Source organism: Sphaerodactylus townsendi, linkage group LG01, assembly GCF_021028975.2.
Source record: "Sphaerodactylus townsendi isolate TG3544 linkage group LG01, MPM_Stown_v2.3, whole genome shotgun sequence".
In the NCBI taxonomy this organism is placed as follows: domain Eukaryota; kingdom Metazoa; phylum Chordata; class Lepidosauria; order Squamata; family Sphaerodactylidae; genus Sphaerodactylus; species Sphaerodactylus townsendi.
Genome location: NC_059425.1, coordinates 86,212,284 through 86,227,862, shown reverse-complemented (window position 1 = coordinate 86,227,862; position 15,579 = coordinate 86,212,284). Strand labels below are relative to the sequence as shown.

Below are 15,579 nucleotides of genomic sequence, written 5' to 3'. Positions count from 1 at the left end.
AGCATGGTCGGTAAAGAGGGGAGAAATGCGATAAGATCTCTACAAAGAAAAGGTATCAATATAGTAGCTAATTTGTATAATGAAAGAGGTGAAATAATATCATTGTCAACACTTACAGAACTGGGAGGTTTAGAGAACTGGTTGGTGTTCAGAGGTATATGGGAAAAGATAAAATTCACAAGGATTACAGGTGAATGTATAATGCAGAAATGTGTAATTAAATATGATAAGATGGCAGGAAGAATTTGGGGGGATATATATAAATTTATGGTTGACGATAAAGAATTCATAGTAAGAGCCATCTCGGATAAATGGAAACAAGATGGGGTAAAAGATAAAGATGTTATCCAAAAAAATAATAGATAATATAAACAAGATAAAAATTGTGAAGTATGCAGAATTGGAGAAAAAATCAATGTTAAAATGGTACAGAACCCCAAAACAATTAGCATATATGATAAAAGACTCAGTCCAAAGACTCAGCTGGCATTGTGGGGATAAAAATGCTATATATCTTCATATGTGGATGGAATGTGAAAAGGTTAAACAAATGTGGAAACATGTCTTGCCATATATAGAAAAATATGTAAAAGTATGATTAAGGATAAATGTAGACCTATTACTTCTAGGAATAATTGATAATAAAGAAATAGAACAAAGACAGAGGTCATTGTTTAAAATAATGATAAGAGCAGTTCATGCTGTAATAGCATTGGGATGGAAAGTTAAGAAAATATGGACAATACAGAAATGGCTGAAATATGTATGGGAACAAATACAATTAGAAATATTTGGAATAATGTCAAGAAACCAGATATGGCAAGAAAAACAAATGGACATTATGATGATTTGTACGGAATTTACAGACTGGTTGATTGAAGTTGGAATTACAGAAGATAAATGGAAAAGAAGAGTTGAAAGAATGAACCTGCTGCTGCACATTTGAAGAAGAGAAGAAAAATATGGGGGGACGCAGGGAGGGGAAAAAAAGGGTGAAATGATATTAAGGATGTAATAAAAGGTTGTAAAACACATGTAAACGTATCGATCCAAAATATCAATAAAAATCCTTTTTTTAAAAAGAACTTTCTTAGCCCCACGTACCTCACGTACCACTACCTCTGCTGTGAGGAAAGGATAGGACAGGAGTTTATAAGACCCTTTGAATCTCCTTACAGGAGAGAAAGGTGGGGTATAAATCTTCTTAATTAGGGGTTCTATCTTTTATCTTATCAATGTTTTAATGGTCTTCTGTTTTATGGATAGTTTTTATGTTGCTTGTGTTCTAATGGCTTGAATTTTAATACTGTGACTTTTAATTATGAGCCACCTTGAGAAGGACTCTAAAGAACCAGCATAAAAATATTCTAAATTACAAAAATAAAAGAGCAACTATGAATAGGTATAAACATAGGATAAAGTACAAAATTATGAAGTAAACTGGTGGGCCACTGCGAGTAGCAGAGAGCTGGACTAGATGGACTCTGGTCTGATCCAGCTGGCTTGTTCTTATGTTCTTAAACTAAAACAATTGGTTGTAAATCAAGTGTTTCCACGTTTGATGTTTCAACTTGACTTGGGGAGAGGGTTCTAATTTGTGTAAATCCAAATTTCTAAAGGAGTTATTTTGAATTTTTTCAAACATTACAAATAAATTAAATTAAAATTGATGTAATTTAAAAATAATTTATAATGGTAATTGAGTGTACACAGGCATAATACACACTTGGGTCTACTCAGAATAGGGCTGGCAACCTCTATGTGAGCCTGGAGATCTCCCAGAATTGCAACTGATCTCCACGTGACAGGGATCAGCTCCCCTGGAGAAAATGGCTGCTTTGAAGTGTAGACTGTATGAAATTTCCAAGGTTAAGTTATCTCACAGCTTATGTATGGTGCACAGGTGTGTCTGTATAACTACCAAAAATTAGAAGCAAATCAGTCTTAATTTCTCAGAGCTGCCCTTGGAGTACTTCGCTGTATATCCAATGCCTTCTTTGGTTAGAAGCAGGATTGGTTCCACTAGAAGTGCATGCCTGACTTCAAACCATACATTTTTGGCTCAAGCTGAAACTTTTCCCCTCTGGCTTAACTCCATTAATCTTCACAGATAATTTCCATCCAAAACAGTTGAGAATAATAGGAGGAAAATTGCTCCATCTTGGCATCCCAGCACAGCTCTGTTGCATCTTGGGCATCAATGGCCCCTAATATTAATCAAACAAAGATTATGGGACATTTCCCTTCAAACTGACAGAGTACAGAGCCACTCCACTCTTGTAGTAGGGAATAGAAATAAAAACTTTGCTCTGCCAAGTTATTTGTATACTCTGGAGTTCCCTAAATATCACAGAGCATTTACTTTAGCCTGGTTCAATGCCCTTCCATTGACTTTATTGGAAGGAAGATATGCCCACATTCCTTATGACTTTTGTCATCGTCCACTGAACATGTGCTATTATATTGTAGTTTCTATCAACAAATTCGAAATCAGTTCATCTCTACAAATTTGTCTAAATACCCAGGCAGAACAAACTACTTTTAGATCTCCTTGCTTCTTGCTGAGAGCACCAATGAAACTATCTTTAAGGTAGAAAGATTCTGAGCTGTGGTACATTGAATAAGACAGAAAATTGTGGTTCAGATTTAATAATCTGGTTTTTTATTTTGTATTTTAAACATTGTATGTTGCCTATATTGAGCATTGCTTAATACAATCGTTGTAGATTACATATCATTGCTGGGCTTGTTCATTGATCTTGGATTGTAACAAAGTCTGAAATGAGTTGACTTTATGGAATTATACCCTACTGAGGTCCCTCCCTTTTCCAAACCCTACCTTCCCTAGGCTCCACCTCCACATCTTAACCTGAAGCTGGCAACCCTTAGAAATGAATCCAGAGGGGAATTTTTCAACAAAAATGCAAACCAGCTAAATTGGCTAAATATTCTCTGAATAGTCTTTTCTCTTCCCCCTGAGATCTCTGTAACAATAGCTGACATAGATGTATCTGGTTCTACATAATCTGTACTGGGCTGTGATTTACATGCCTAGAAACTGACTCTGTTATCTAAAGATCTACTCACAATATGAAAAGGTTTACATTCTCTAGCTATTCAGTTACCTTCATTTTCCCAGAAAGGTAATAGCACCTTATAACCCACAATTTCATATCAAAAATTCATACAATTTTTGTTGCAAAATGGGTAGACAAAATCATGCAAATAGGGGGCTATTTAAAAAGGGAAAAAAACAGTGCTTCCATACCTGTCACGTCTCTCTGCCGATATTCTTTATTTTTAAGAATAGGGTGGGAAATCCATGACCATGGATGGTGTTTGCGAAGCTGAGGAAGTATGTAGTGTGTTATGAATCCCACAGTCCATGCTAAAGCGAAAAGCACAATGCTGAGAAATGGCTGAGTTAAAAGGGAAGAAGAGAGGGGGAAATCCTAAATCTCATTTTGAAACAATAATTTAGATATCATTAGATACATTTTTATTTTTTATATTAGACACATGTTTAAATTCTAAAAATGCTATTATTTTCTTGAAGCTTCTTCATTCAAGAATAGCCAGTTTTTATTTTGAAACATTATATGCTATAAATGATGTAGCAAGTGGGGAAGAGATGTAAAACTGAGGAAATTAAAGCAAAATCTACTCTTAATTTTCTGTTTATAATGTGCTTGACATACAAGATGCATTTAGATTTTAACTCAATAGAAAATAAAATAAATGCTTGTTTTCTCTCACTTCTGCAAATGATTTGGTGTGTCCATCATATTGAGTACACAACACAGAAAACATCTCATTGAAATTAAAGACCAGAAACTCAGAATATATACAGAAGAGCAAGGAATGCTTCAGGCATTGCAGTAAAAAAATATTCCATGGTAATTATGAAGGGAAGACCACTGGGTACTGGTCTTTAAGCTATTACTACTGTGAGGAGGTCATTTGAAACCATTACTTCAAACAAGGACCTTAATGTGTAGAACATCTTGCTAAATCACTCTTACTTTTTGTGTGGAATGTTTTACATTATTATCAGCCATTCTGGCCATGAATGGGAATATAAACTCTCCAATCAGGAGACTGGATCCATGCAGCCAGTGGCTGTGGATCCTGGGTTGGATCCAGTGAATGATTTTATAGAAGGAGCTGAAAGAGTAGATCTTTCTCCATTCTCAAGCATTCAGGCTTTTGTCCTGAATTTTCACTTTAAGGGTCATGAGAGCCTCACAAAAAATTCATCACAGGATGGAGGGTTGCAAAGACAACAAGGAATCTCAGAAAATTACTGCCCTCTCCCTCCTTCACAGACAAAAGATGTGAGTAGAAAGGAACTCCCATCTTTCACCTATATTTAGCTTTATAGAATCTACCTTTTATAGATTCTCTTTCCATCAAACTTTCCAGTACTTATCCCTCACTGATAAGAACACTGAACATGTTTGGGGAAGGGTACATAACCATTAATTTGTAGGTAGGAACAGAAGTAAAGCATCCAGGGCACATAAATAATGGATTCTGATGTCTCTATGCCAGTGGGCAGAGTATACAGCGTATGGGAAACAAACTGGAGGAACTTGAAGTTTTAATATATGAAAGGGACTGTGACTTAGTAGGCATTACTGAAGCATGATAGGATGGAACAGTAAGATTGAGGAATACACTGTGTTAAAAAAGAATAGACCAATAAAGAAAGGGGGAAGAGTAGAATTATATATCAAGGTTGTACATTTGTGAGGAAATACATGAATCTGAGCATGGAAGTTCAGTTGAGAATCTCTGGGTAAAAATAAAAGCAGTAAGAAATAATAGTGATATTACGGTGGGAGTCTATTATAGACCACCAAGGCAGGCAAAGGACAAAGGACATTCCTAGACCAGATTACAACATTTTCTGAGAAAGGACAGTGGTTATGGGGGATTTCAATTAGCCTGATATCTGTTGGAAGTCAAACTCCTCTAAAAATAAAAAGTCTTAATGAATTCCCAATTTGTTTTGCTGACATTTTCCAGAAGGTGGAGAAAGGGGTCTGCTATCTTGGAGTTAATTCTCGCCAACAGGGATTCAAATAATTTAACAACTGGTTGTTTACAAGCACCATTTTAACAACCGGTTCTGCCGAAGTTGTGCGAACCTGCTGAATCCCACCACTGCTCCAAGTGCTCGAAAGCTTCTAGAGGCCTTCTGGTCAGTTCTCTGTGACCAGCCTGCCCCTGTGCAATCTCCATGTGGGATTTCACTGAAGACGGGACAATGAACCTTATCACATTTTTTGAGTTACTATTTAACTGGATAAGGGGAATGCTGTGGACAGAGTTTATCTTGACTTCAGCAATGCTTTTGATAAGGTTTCACATGATATTGTTGTCAATAAGTCAGGAAAATGTGGTTTGGATCCTATTACTGTTAGGTGGATTTGTACCTGGTTGACGGATTGCACCCAAAGAATGCTTGTTAATGGTTCCTCATCTTCTTGGAAAGGACTGGCAAGTGGAGTGTTTCAGGGATCTGTACTGGGACCTGTGTTGTTCAACATATTTACAATTGACTAGGATGTAGAGGGAGTGCTCATTACATTTGCAGATGATACTAAATGGGGAAGGATCACGAATACTCTAGAAGACAGAATCAAGATTCAGGATGAACTTGACAGGCAGGAAAACTGTGCTGAAACTAATAAAATGAATTTCAATGGAGATAGAAGTAAAATTCTGCATTATGTAGGAAAAATCAAATGCATAATTTTAGGATGCGGGAGACTTGTCTTGGTAGCAGCACATGCCAAAAAAAACGATCTAGAAGTTTTAGTAGATCATACACTGAACATGAGCAGTGTGATGCGGTATCAACAGAAGTATAGCATCCAAATCTTGTGAAGTGATAGTATCACTTTGCTCTGCTCTGGTTAGATCTCACTTGGAGTATTGTGGTCTGCTTTGGGCACTACAGTTTAAGAAGAGTGTGGTCAAGTTGGAACATGCTTAGAGGAAGGTGACAAAGATGGTGAGGGGTCTAAAGACTAACTCCTCAGGAAAGGTTGAAGAAGCTGGGTATGGAGAGGAAATGATTGAGAGATGCTATGATAACCATCTTAAAATATTTAAAAGGCTGCCAATGTTCCTTTTTATTGCTCCTAAAAGTCAGACCAGAACCAATGGGTTGAAATTAAATTCAAAAATGTTTTTGGCTAAACATTGGGCAGAACTTTCTGACAGTTAAATGGCTCTTCAGTGGGTCTTGCTTTCTCAAGAGGAGGTGGGCTCTCCCTCTTTGGAGGTTTTTATGCAAAGGGTAAATGTACCCTTGACAGCAATGCTGATTCTATGGCTCAGTAGGTTGTTAGAGGGTGGGCAGGAAGGGATGAACCAATATTTGGCTTTTGTAACCCTTTTTTATAAGCCCCAGGTTATGCTGATTGTTACTTTGGGATCAGGAAGGAATCTTTCCTTAGGTCAGATTAGCCCAAAGATCCTGGAGGTTTTCTGCCTTCCTCTGGGCATAGATGAAGGGTCACTGGGGAAATGTGGTGGAGGTAGTTGTGAATGTTCTGCTTTGTGCAGGGAGTTGCACTAGATTATCCTTGGGGGTCCCTTCCAGCTCTGTTTCTCTTTTTTCCCCCTCTCTTAGGTCTTTCTCAGGAATCTATACAATGCAGAGTCATATGTGCGTACAGTGTACAAAGCCCCATTACTATGTAAAATCAAATATATCTTCTTCTACCATGTCTAACAAAAAAGTCTGCAGTAACAACTTAGAAAATAACATGGGAGGGAGGAAAAGTTGTGAGACCTACCTGCAGTGACAAGAAAACAGTACTGGCACTAATTGCGAATGAAAGCACAGCAGCCACAGAGCACACAATGAGATCTGATTTCAGGGTTTCCCTCTGTGAATGTAATTTTGTAAATATAAAAACTCAAGAAAACTCTATTTTGATTTGACAGATTAAAACAATCCATTCTTAGCAGTTGCTAGTTATAATTACATCAGCCATTGCTTTACAGAATATATCCCAAAACTATTACTGTACCAGTACTTCTGAGATAGCATTTGGGTTGAGCTTTATGCCATCTGCTTTCTACTCCACTTCCTTGGAGCCTAGTTCAGGTCCTAGACTCTCCTTCTTGGACCCAAAGCCTCTTTAGGATCTGGTAAAATATCATCCCTAAAAGTCCTCCAAACCCTCTACCTATCTCCAAACCTATCCACTCAAGTGGATAGGCCTGTATGAATTCTCTGTGTGCTTTGACCATTTATGTACTTGTATTTTTATTATTTTACTTTTTTAAATAAAACTTGTTATACTTTTCAAAGTTCTCCTGTGAATTTCTTGCGGAGATTGATCTCTGTAAAAATTGGCAACAAAGATTCTGAGCTTGCCTAATCTGTTGTTAAACCAGGGCTGCCCTTCACTAATTTCTCAACACTAAAAAAGGGCAGACCCCAGCATTTTGGGCAACACCCTCTGCTCCTGTGCCTGCTCACATCATATGCCAATGATGAGCTACTTACTACCAGGCCCACCATCAGACCCATGTGGTTATCAAGTGAATGTTTGAGCAGTTGAAGATGTACCTCCACTGCCTGCAGCACACTGCTGACTCTGAGTTGGACTAGTTAAAACTGCCATCCCCCAATTGCCTCACATAGCACATTTAGCAGAGCTTTAATGCTCTGCACTCCCACAACTTACATCAGAAATCTGAGCTGAGAAAGCCTTAGGCTGGGTAGAGGATAAATTGGGCTGTAGTTTTGGATAATCTGTACCTTGGAAAAAGTCACCTTTCACAAAGCTGTTCTGGGCCTCTCAAGCTCTGTAGATGAAACATCTACAGTATTTAATAAAATATCCTGTGGGTTGCTTTTTAATTGGGGTTTTGGAGCTTTGTTCTCTGACTGTTGGCACTCAAAGGTCAAGCAGGAAACTGAGTTTGAATGGAGCACATTAAGACCTTCAGGCAGCTGGTTAATGCATCAATCGACCATGCGGGTGCCTATGAATAATTGTGAAGCTAGGAGTTCCACCTTCAAAGCTGAATAATCAATTATCCAACACATCCAAAACAATTCTAGGCACCAAAGCTGATGATTGTTATAGTGCTATTAAAGGAACTAAAACGTAGCATGGGTCACTGGAACATGCAACGTAAGTTATCACTAACATGAATGTGAAATCAGAGGGGTTTCTTTCACACAGTAAACTGATCTGGTCTAATTTTGCAGAATGCATCAATTACCCTTGGTTCAAAAACATACCGATGAAAAGAGTTCCAACTCATACTAAATATTAGCCACTATGAAAGTACCTGTGTGTGTGTGTTGATCAGAAAGCTGGCACTATCTGCAGGAACCACTTGATAATATATTGTTTTAATTTGGACTATGTTGCAGTCAGCAGAAAAGATAACCACACAAATACATTATATTACTAACAATAAGGCCCATTGTGTAAAAAAATACAATGGGGTCTAGAAAACTAACCCTTTTAAGGGCAAAATACATGGATTGTGCATATGAACAGGAGACGGTGCCTGGAACAAACACAAAAATTGCCCCCCCCCCCCAAAAAACCAACATTCTAGCTTTGCCAAGGAGGGCAATAGGTGCTATGAAGATGGGGAGAGTTCTCCCCAGCTCCATAAACAAAACCCCATTTGTAAAGTTGGAGCCCAACTTTGTAAAGGGGTGCGGGAGTCAGCAAGGTGCCTGTGAAGTTGGGAAGAGTTCTCCCCATCTGCATAGGCACCCTCCCCCATTTGCAAAGCTGCAGTCTGGCTTTGCAAAGAGGAGGGAGCCAGAAGAGTACCTGTGAAGATGGAAAGCCCATTGTGTGAAAAAATACAATGGGCTCTAGCAACTTGGAACCCACAAGTGAGGACTTGAGAGGACATTACCCACACCTTTTTTCTTCTATTTTCCCCCTTCTTCTCTGCCTCTCACTCTCCATTCAGCCCCTTCTCTTAATGTTCTCTATTTTTGGCCCGCTACTGCAACTATCTTTCTGCCCCATTACCTCAATTCTGTTTTTAACTTTCTGCCCTGCTACCCAAGCTCTCTCTTTCTTTGTCTTTCTGTCCCACTACTCCAACCCTTTTCTGCACCCCTACTCTCTCTATCTGCCCACTTATTCCAACTCTCTCTTCTTACCCAAACACTCTATTCTCTATGTTGCAGCCATCCTACCACAGTTTTCATTAAGAAAGCTTAACCCATAGTGAAGTCCTGTGTTTTCCTTTGTGAACTGAGGAAATGTCACCCTTAAACATTTCTGGGAAACTGAGGGGCTTCTCAAATCTCTGTGGCAGACTTGGGAAATCCCATAGTGAGTGCTGGACAGGTGGAAGAGCATGCATTGAGGAAAAACAAACCCACAGGGAAGTGAAGGAGACCATACATAAATAATGGGCCTTTATTTCAGTTCTGAACGAGCAACACCTTGCTAATGTCATTGGTAAAAAAAGAAGTTTAATCACACATGATCATAACCATACCTAGCACCAAACAAAGTGTGGCTTCAGATGTTCAACTGGCTGGTTGCAAAGGGTATATGTGGGGCAAATTATGACAATTCCATTGTCACTAACAAATTATTCAAAAAATTAAACTTATCTTGCTCTCACTGTTCCACGCATTTCACAGAACTGCAAAAATTATTTCTTCACAATGTAAAAAGCAACTGGCCAGAGAGGTGCTGTTGGTGAAGGTTCACAATTCACTAGCTTGCTTGGATTACCCAGGCCCCAGGATAATCATGCATCATTTAAAATCAGATACAATTTCAATGCTTGTGCTGCTGGGCAGTGCACAGTATTCATCAGAGTGATGAATGCTGAAAGCTTATAATGTTGAACTACAATTCCCAGAGGACCTCACAAAGCAGAGTATTACACAAATATTTTCAGTACAATTTAGAAACCCAGTTAATATGAACATGCTTGTCTATGGCAGGAATGGGCAAGGCAGGAATACCAAGACATGCTTCACAGTCGTCGCCCACCCCCCCTTCCACAGCAGAACTGAGATAAATAGGCAATGGGAAACCTTCTATATGTGTGAAGCAGCAATTATTCAATAAGCAATTATGCACCATCACAACATCAGAGACTACTAGTGATTTTCTTCTACCCACTGAAGAAAGAAAAAACTAGGAAAACAGTTGCATCTATACAGCCCTTCTTTTTGCCATCCAAAGATCCCACTTGAAACAACACACAGTTCTGTCGTACATTTGTTTCCTTGTTAACAGATTTAAGTAATTTAACTAGGCATAATGGCCTAAAATTACCACAGCATGACTCTGGAATTTCAGATGAACTCTGTGAATTTTTTAACAATATAAAGGAAGCCTACCACTGATTCTCTCATCTTCCCAGGAAGTGGATCATTTTGTGAAGCTTCCAAATGTTGATGTAGAAAGTGAGGAAAATATTTACTTTGAATAAGAGACCTAGATTTAAAAAACACACACAGAGTTAGGACATTTTTAATGTTACAGCCTGTTTGCTATCTATCATTCTCTACAGAAAAAAGGAAAAGCAATCTGTCTCAGAGCTCAGTTTTTTCTGACACATCTGGATTGTCAAACAGAACCTGTTTGATGTATTGTTGAAGGCTTTCACGGCCGGAATCACTAGAGTGTTGTGTGGTTTTCAGACTGTATGGTCGTGTTCTAGTAGCATTTTCTCCTGATGTTTCGCCTGCATCTGTGGCTGGCATCTTCACATACGTATACTCCACTTGCTCTACTACATCAGATCCTCTGAAGATGCCAACCACAGATGCAGGTGAAATGTCAGGAGAAAATGCTACTAGAACACGGCCATACAGACTGGAAACCACAAACACCCCAGAACCTGTTCAGACAGAATCTGAACACTACAAAATCTGTTTTCCGCTTTGTAAATAAATGTTTACTTACAAAAAAACCCTGGCTTTCAATATTCTGTATGACAGTCACACTTAAAAAAATTATTCACACATTTCAGCTGTGATCAAACAGCTTCTCTGCCTTCAAGTCAGGGTGAAGGGATCTTCTTACACTACATGATGGTACACAGTAATATAAGTTGGTAGCACTCCACAATAGCCTCTGCTATTGGTTGTGTACAAAAATGATCAACCAGGAAGTGGGTGAAAATGACTGAGTTCAGTACTGACCTGCCTTTTGCTGGCATCAACTTATACAATGGCATCTAAACAAAAGGCCAAGAATCTGATTGGGTATGTTTCGTAAAAATATCTCAAAAAACTGCCGTATGCAAGAATCCACTGACAATGAAATGCACACATTTTTATTATATTATACTGATGAACAATGGGATACACAGAAGTGTGACCTAAGGACTGGTCCAGTCTCATTCTGTGTGTGTGTGGGCTGCTTCAGTGTAAACTGTCTATCTGCCAGCAGAGCAGACAGGGAACATATCTTTGTGAAGCAACATGCCTTACTACTCTGAACCACTTCCACTGAGTCAGCCTGCACAGTGCCCAAACAACAAAAGCCTATTTTTGACTGGTGCAGATGCAGCAGTATTGAACAGACCAGCCATCTCTACTGGTCAGTGTAGGCCAATTAGGTCACTGATTTATATCTTGTAGACCTCCATGTATCCACAGCCAGCCTAGCTGCACCTGAACTGGGCAAACTGGGGCCTTAATGTTGTCCTTTGATAGTACTTAGCTTTGGTAGCTAACTGGATAACCCCTGATGTCAAGCATCTGACTTAGGTCTGGCTCCTCAGTATATGCAAGTCATTGCTCTAATATAGATTGGGATTTTCTGAGACTTCCTGACAGGGTATACCTATTTCTTGGCTGCTTGCTAGCCTGCTGTCTGTGTGCGTTTTGACCACAAGCCCTGACAAGATTAAGTCAATGCTTCAGCAGCCCTAATGTATCACCATAGTAGGGATTTTAAGTATATATTTTCACAAATACGAAGTAGATCTGTACCATGAGATCTCTGGATTTTAGAGGAAGCTCCTCCCTGCACCCACTACCTCACCAATATCTTATTTTTTAAATGTTTGTTGCATATACTATCGAAAATCAAGTTAAAACAACACAGGTGTTGAGTTAGAGTGTATGAAATTACACTTAGTTTTAGAGTCTGTCTTCTTTAAAGCTATGCTTCAGAGGTTAGGAACAGCCACATTAGCAGAAAATAAGTTAATCTCAAATTTAGTTTTATGTTTTCACTTCTTTTTTGTCTTCCTTTGACCATTCCTTAAATTAGGTCAAAGGAAACTTGGGAGGAGAGGATTATGTACTTTAATCATGGTTATTTCATGAATATTTGATACCTTTTAAACATCAAAAAAAGTTTTTTTAATCCCAAACAAGATATTTAACAGCAATTTGAACTGCAGAGATGTGATTAAAGGTATTAGAAGAGATTATAAACTGTACAAAGCAACTAAGAAATGATTTCCAAGACACAAAAGTGCTTCAATCAAAGCAAAAGGCAAGGAATACTTTTTTATGAATAGAGAATGAATAAAAAGAGGGTTTTTTATTTTTAAAGGGAAAAGTATGTGAAGATTCAAGAATCCCAGCATATCTCTCCATTAATACAAGTGTGTTTACCTGGTGCTCCATTCCAGCCCTTTTGAGGTACACATACTATTCTAACCACACTTTCCTGAAAGAAAGCTTTTATATTCCCTAATGAGAAAAAACCCTCTCTTTTTCTAATACGAACTTAAGAACTGACATGCTGTTTCTGGCCAAAAAGCAGCATAGCTCAACTTTTTCCAAATCATAAGAATGTATTCTCAGGGTACCCTCTCCTACTGATTGTTCTTGTCATTAAACACGTTAACATGAACCAACTAGGGATGTTTGCACTAAATAGTAAGCCGACAAGACTGACCAAAATCACATCTAGTCATTAATTCAATTAAACCAAATGAAATAATCTCTGACATTTCATCTGATGGAAATGTTTCTGGTGACTTGATGACTGGTTTCATTCCCCCAGGCAGTGGAAGGGGCAGTAAGAGGAGGAAATGGCTTGCCAGGTACATGTCTTACAGAACATTTTAGTAGATACCTTGTTTCCCTGAATATAAGACATCCCTGAAAATAAGACGTAGTAGAGGTTTTGCTGAAGTGCGAAATATAAGGTATCCCCCGAAAGTAAGATGTAGCAAAGTTTTTGTTTGGAAGCATGCCTGACGAACAGAACACAGAAAAATAAGACATCCCCTGAAAATAAGACATAGCACATCTTTGGGAGCAAAAATTAATATAAGACACTGTCTTATTTTCGGGGAAACACGGTATTCTCACCAAGCAGGATCATCCCAACTTTCATTTCTGTACACACCATCTTCCCTTACTGTAAATCAATGCTCTGTCCCAGTGGCTTGTTTTTTTTTTTTGCAGGGGGGGTGGGCTTTCCATGAGCATGGGTGCTGTTTGCATGAGTGTCAACTGGGATCATGCCTGATAGGCACAAGGCAAACACTTTGTTTGTAGCTGCTGGCAAAACCAGCCTGGGTGCAGGCCATGATACTCAGGTAGTATTTGCATGTGAGTTGTACACAAACTATGATACACAGAATATCTACAAAAATGTTTTGCCTGATGCTGAAGGGCATGAATGGAATTAAACCCTGCACATCCCTGTGGTACTAGAAACACTTTTCCTTCCAACCAGGGAAAGATAGTATGGAAAGATAGTGTTGGGAGAAATCTGCTTCAAGCACCAGAGCACAGTTTGGCAGGTTGTGGCAACCAACAGGATTAAGCCTGCCGTCATCCACACATTGAATTTTCATTTAAAAATAGATATTACTCCCTTCTTCTGTCTGAGGGAGGAAAACTCACAGCAATTCAACCTCCCTAAGTAATGCTGTATGTGTAAATCAATGGGCTTAGAAGGGTGTAACTGTTTAGGAACATACTATAAACTCCTTATAAATCTGGGACTGTTCCTTTCATCTGTCTGGAATTTGGCATGGATGATCCCTTTGGTGAAGAGACTTAGTCTGCGACAATTTCATACCAGATGAGTTCAAAACAAAAATATTAAAGGGAGATACGCCATTTTTATTGAACCAAGAAGAAATTAATAATGAATAGAGAAAAATAATCTAGACTGATGTGATAATTATAGTAAAGACAACAAATACTTTAAAACTTTAAAGAATGCTGAACTGAAAGCAGATGACAAGCTGTTCTTTGCACAGCATGTTTTCATTAGCGATATGCTTGTTAAAAAACCCTGTAGAAGCCTTTAAAAATCCCCAAAATGTATTACAGACTTCTCTGAATTATTCTGTCTTTGGCAATTGCCAACTTGGTGCCCTTGGAAAGCTCACTGAGGACAAAAGTATCCTCAAGCATCTAGTTAGCATCAGAGGCTGACATTTCCAAATATCAAGGTTCCACTCTCAATGTGGCTCCATCTGTGAATACTGAAATCCAGAGAGGGGTGGGGTGGGGTTCCTGTGTCCTGCTGCTGAGCTTTGCTCTGAGCTACTGTCTCTCCTTCAGCAGTGTAGAGGGTATAGAGGATCCTTTACAGGATAAGGATTCCTTAACAGTGGTGTCAAGCAGTGGGAATCCTTTACAGTGGTGGGATTCCATTACAGTGGTGCCAGCTGGGTAGGGATCCATTACACCAGCCTTTATACCTTGGTTTCTGTCAGTAAAGGTATGAGGGAGGCCCCTTTCCTGGGATGCTCCCCTCCCTTCTGCCAGTAGCAACCACCAGAAATTTGCTACCATGCTGGCCCTTCAGTAATGTTTGGACTCAACTCACTCAGTCCCTGATCAGAGAATGCTTTTTTTTTCCTGCTTGGTTTTAAATGTCCAATCTGTCCCATATTAACATACATACATCAAAGGTGTTTGTCATATGAAGAGCACACTACATGAAGTGTGGAACTGCCCTGAGCAATAGCTTAAAACTAACTTACAATAAAGGCCAAAACCTCATTATCCCATTCATGTTATTTTACAAAAAGAATCAATATCAGTGCTTAAGAAATGGATGGGGGTGGGGGGGGGGAATCCAATGACTTACACTAAAACAGACGGGTCACTGCTTTGCCTACTAAGATGATAAGAAAGTCCAACTAAAAGACCACAGAAAGCAGAAAACAATGCAGGGATATGTTGAGCATCCCATGGATCCTGCAGAAACAGAAGGGAAAGGAAGAATATTTTCAAGTTATGAATGAGCAGTCACTTTAGAAAGAAACTAATCAATAAATGTGCTCATAAATTTACAGTAGGTCAACTGTTACTCCTTAATTTTAAAGGATTAAGATGAATATACATCTCTTAAAAGTAGGAGAAAGTTTGATGCTACATACTTTGAACATAATTATACAACCCATAGTTATCTTTAAATGAGCTAGAGAAACCACATGGCAATCAAATGGCTCCTTGTTTTTTCAAATCTGAAAACATGAGACTCAGAGATAAAATGAATAATTTTAATTTAAAATTGATTAGGGAAGTGAAGGATGGCATGCTCCCCTTCCTCCCCTCCTTTGTATGCCACCCCTCACACCCTCCCCCTCCCTCCACTAGGGTGGGTGGGCCATGTCCAG

General features: G+C 38.9%; 1 protein-coding gene across 2 annotated transcripts in view; it reads right to left on the bottom strand.

Moving 5' to 3' along the window:
* Positions 1-15,579, bottom strand: part of PCNX2 (pecanex 2) — a 163,090-nt gene that overhangs the window by 76,958 nt on the left and 70,553 nt on the right. For both annotated transcript variants that reach the window (XM_048486072.1, XM_048486079.1), the window contains exons 16-19: positions 15,048-15,157; positions 10,367-10,463; positions 6,810-6,902; positions 3,269-3,419 (exon numbers count right to left, since the gene is read on the bottom strand). In XM_048486072.1, coding sequence (XP_048342029.1) covers positions 3,269-3,419; positions 6,810-6,902; positions 10,367-10,463; positions 15,048-15,157 — 451 coding nt within the window. The remainder of the gene's footprint in view (positions 1-3,268; positions 3,420-6,809; positions 6,903-10,366; positions 10,464-15,047; positions 15,158-15,579) is intronic.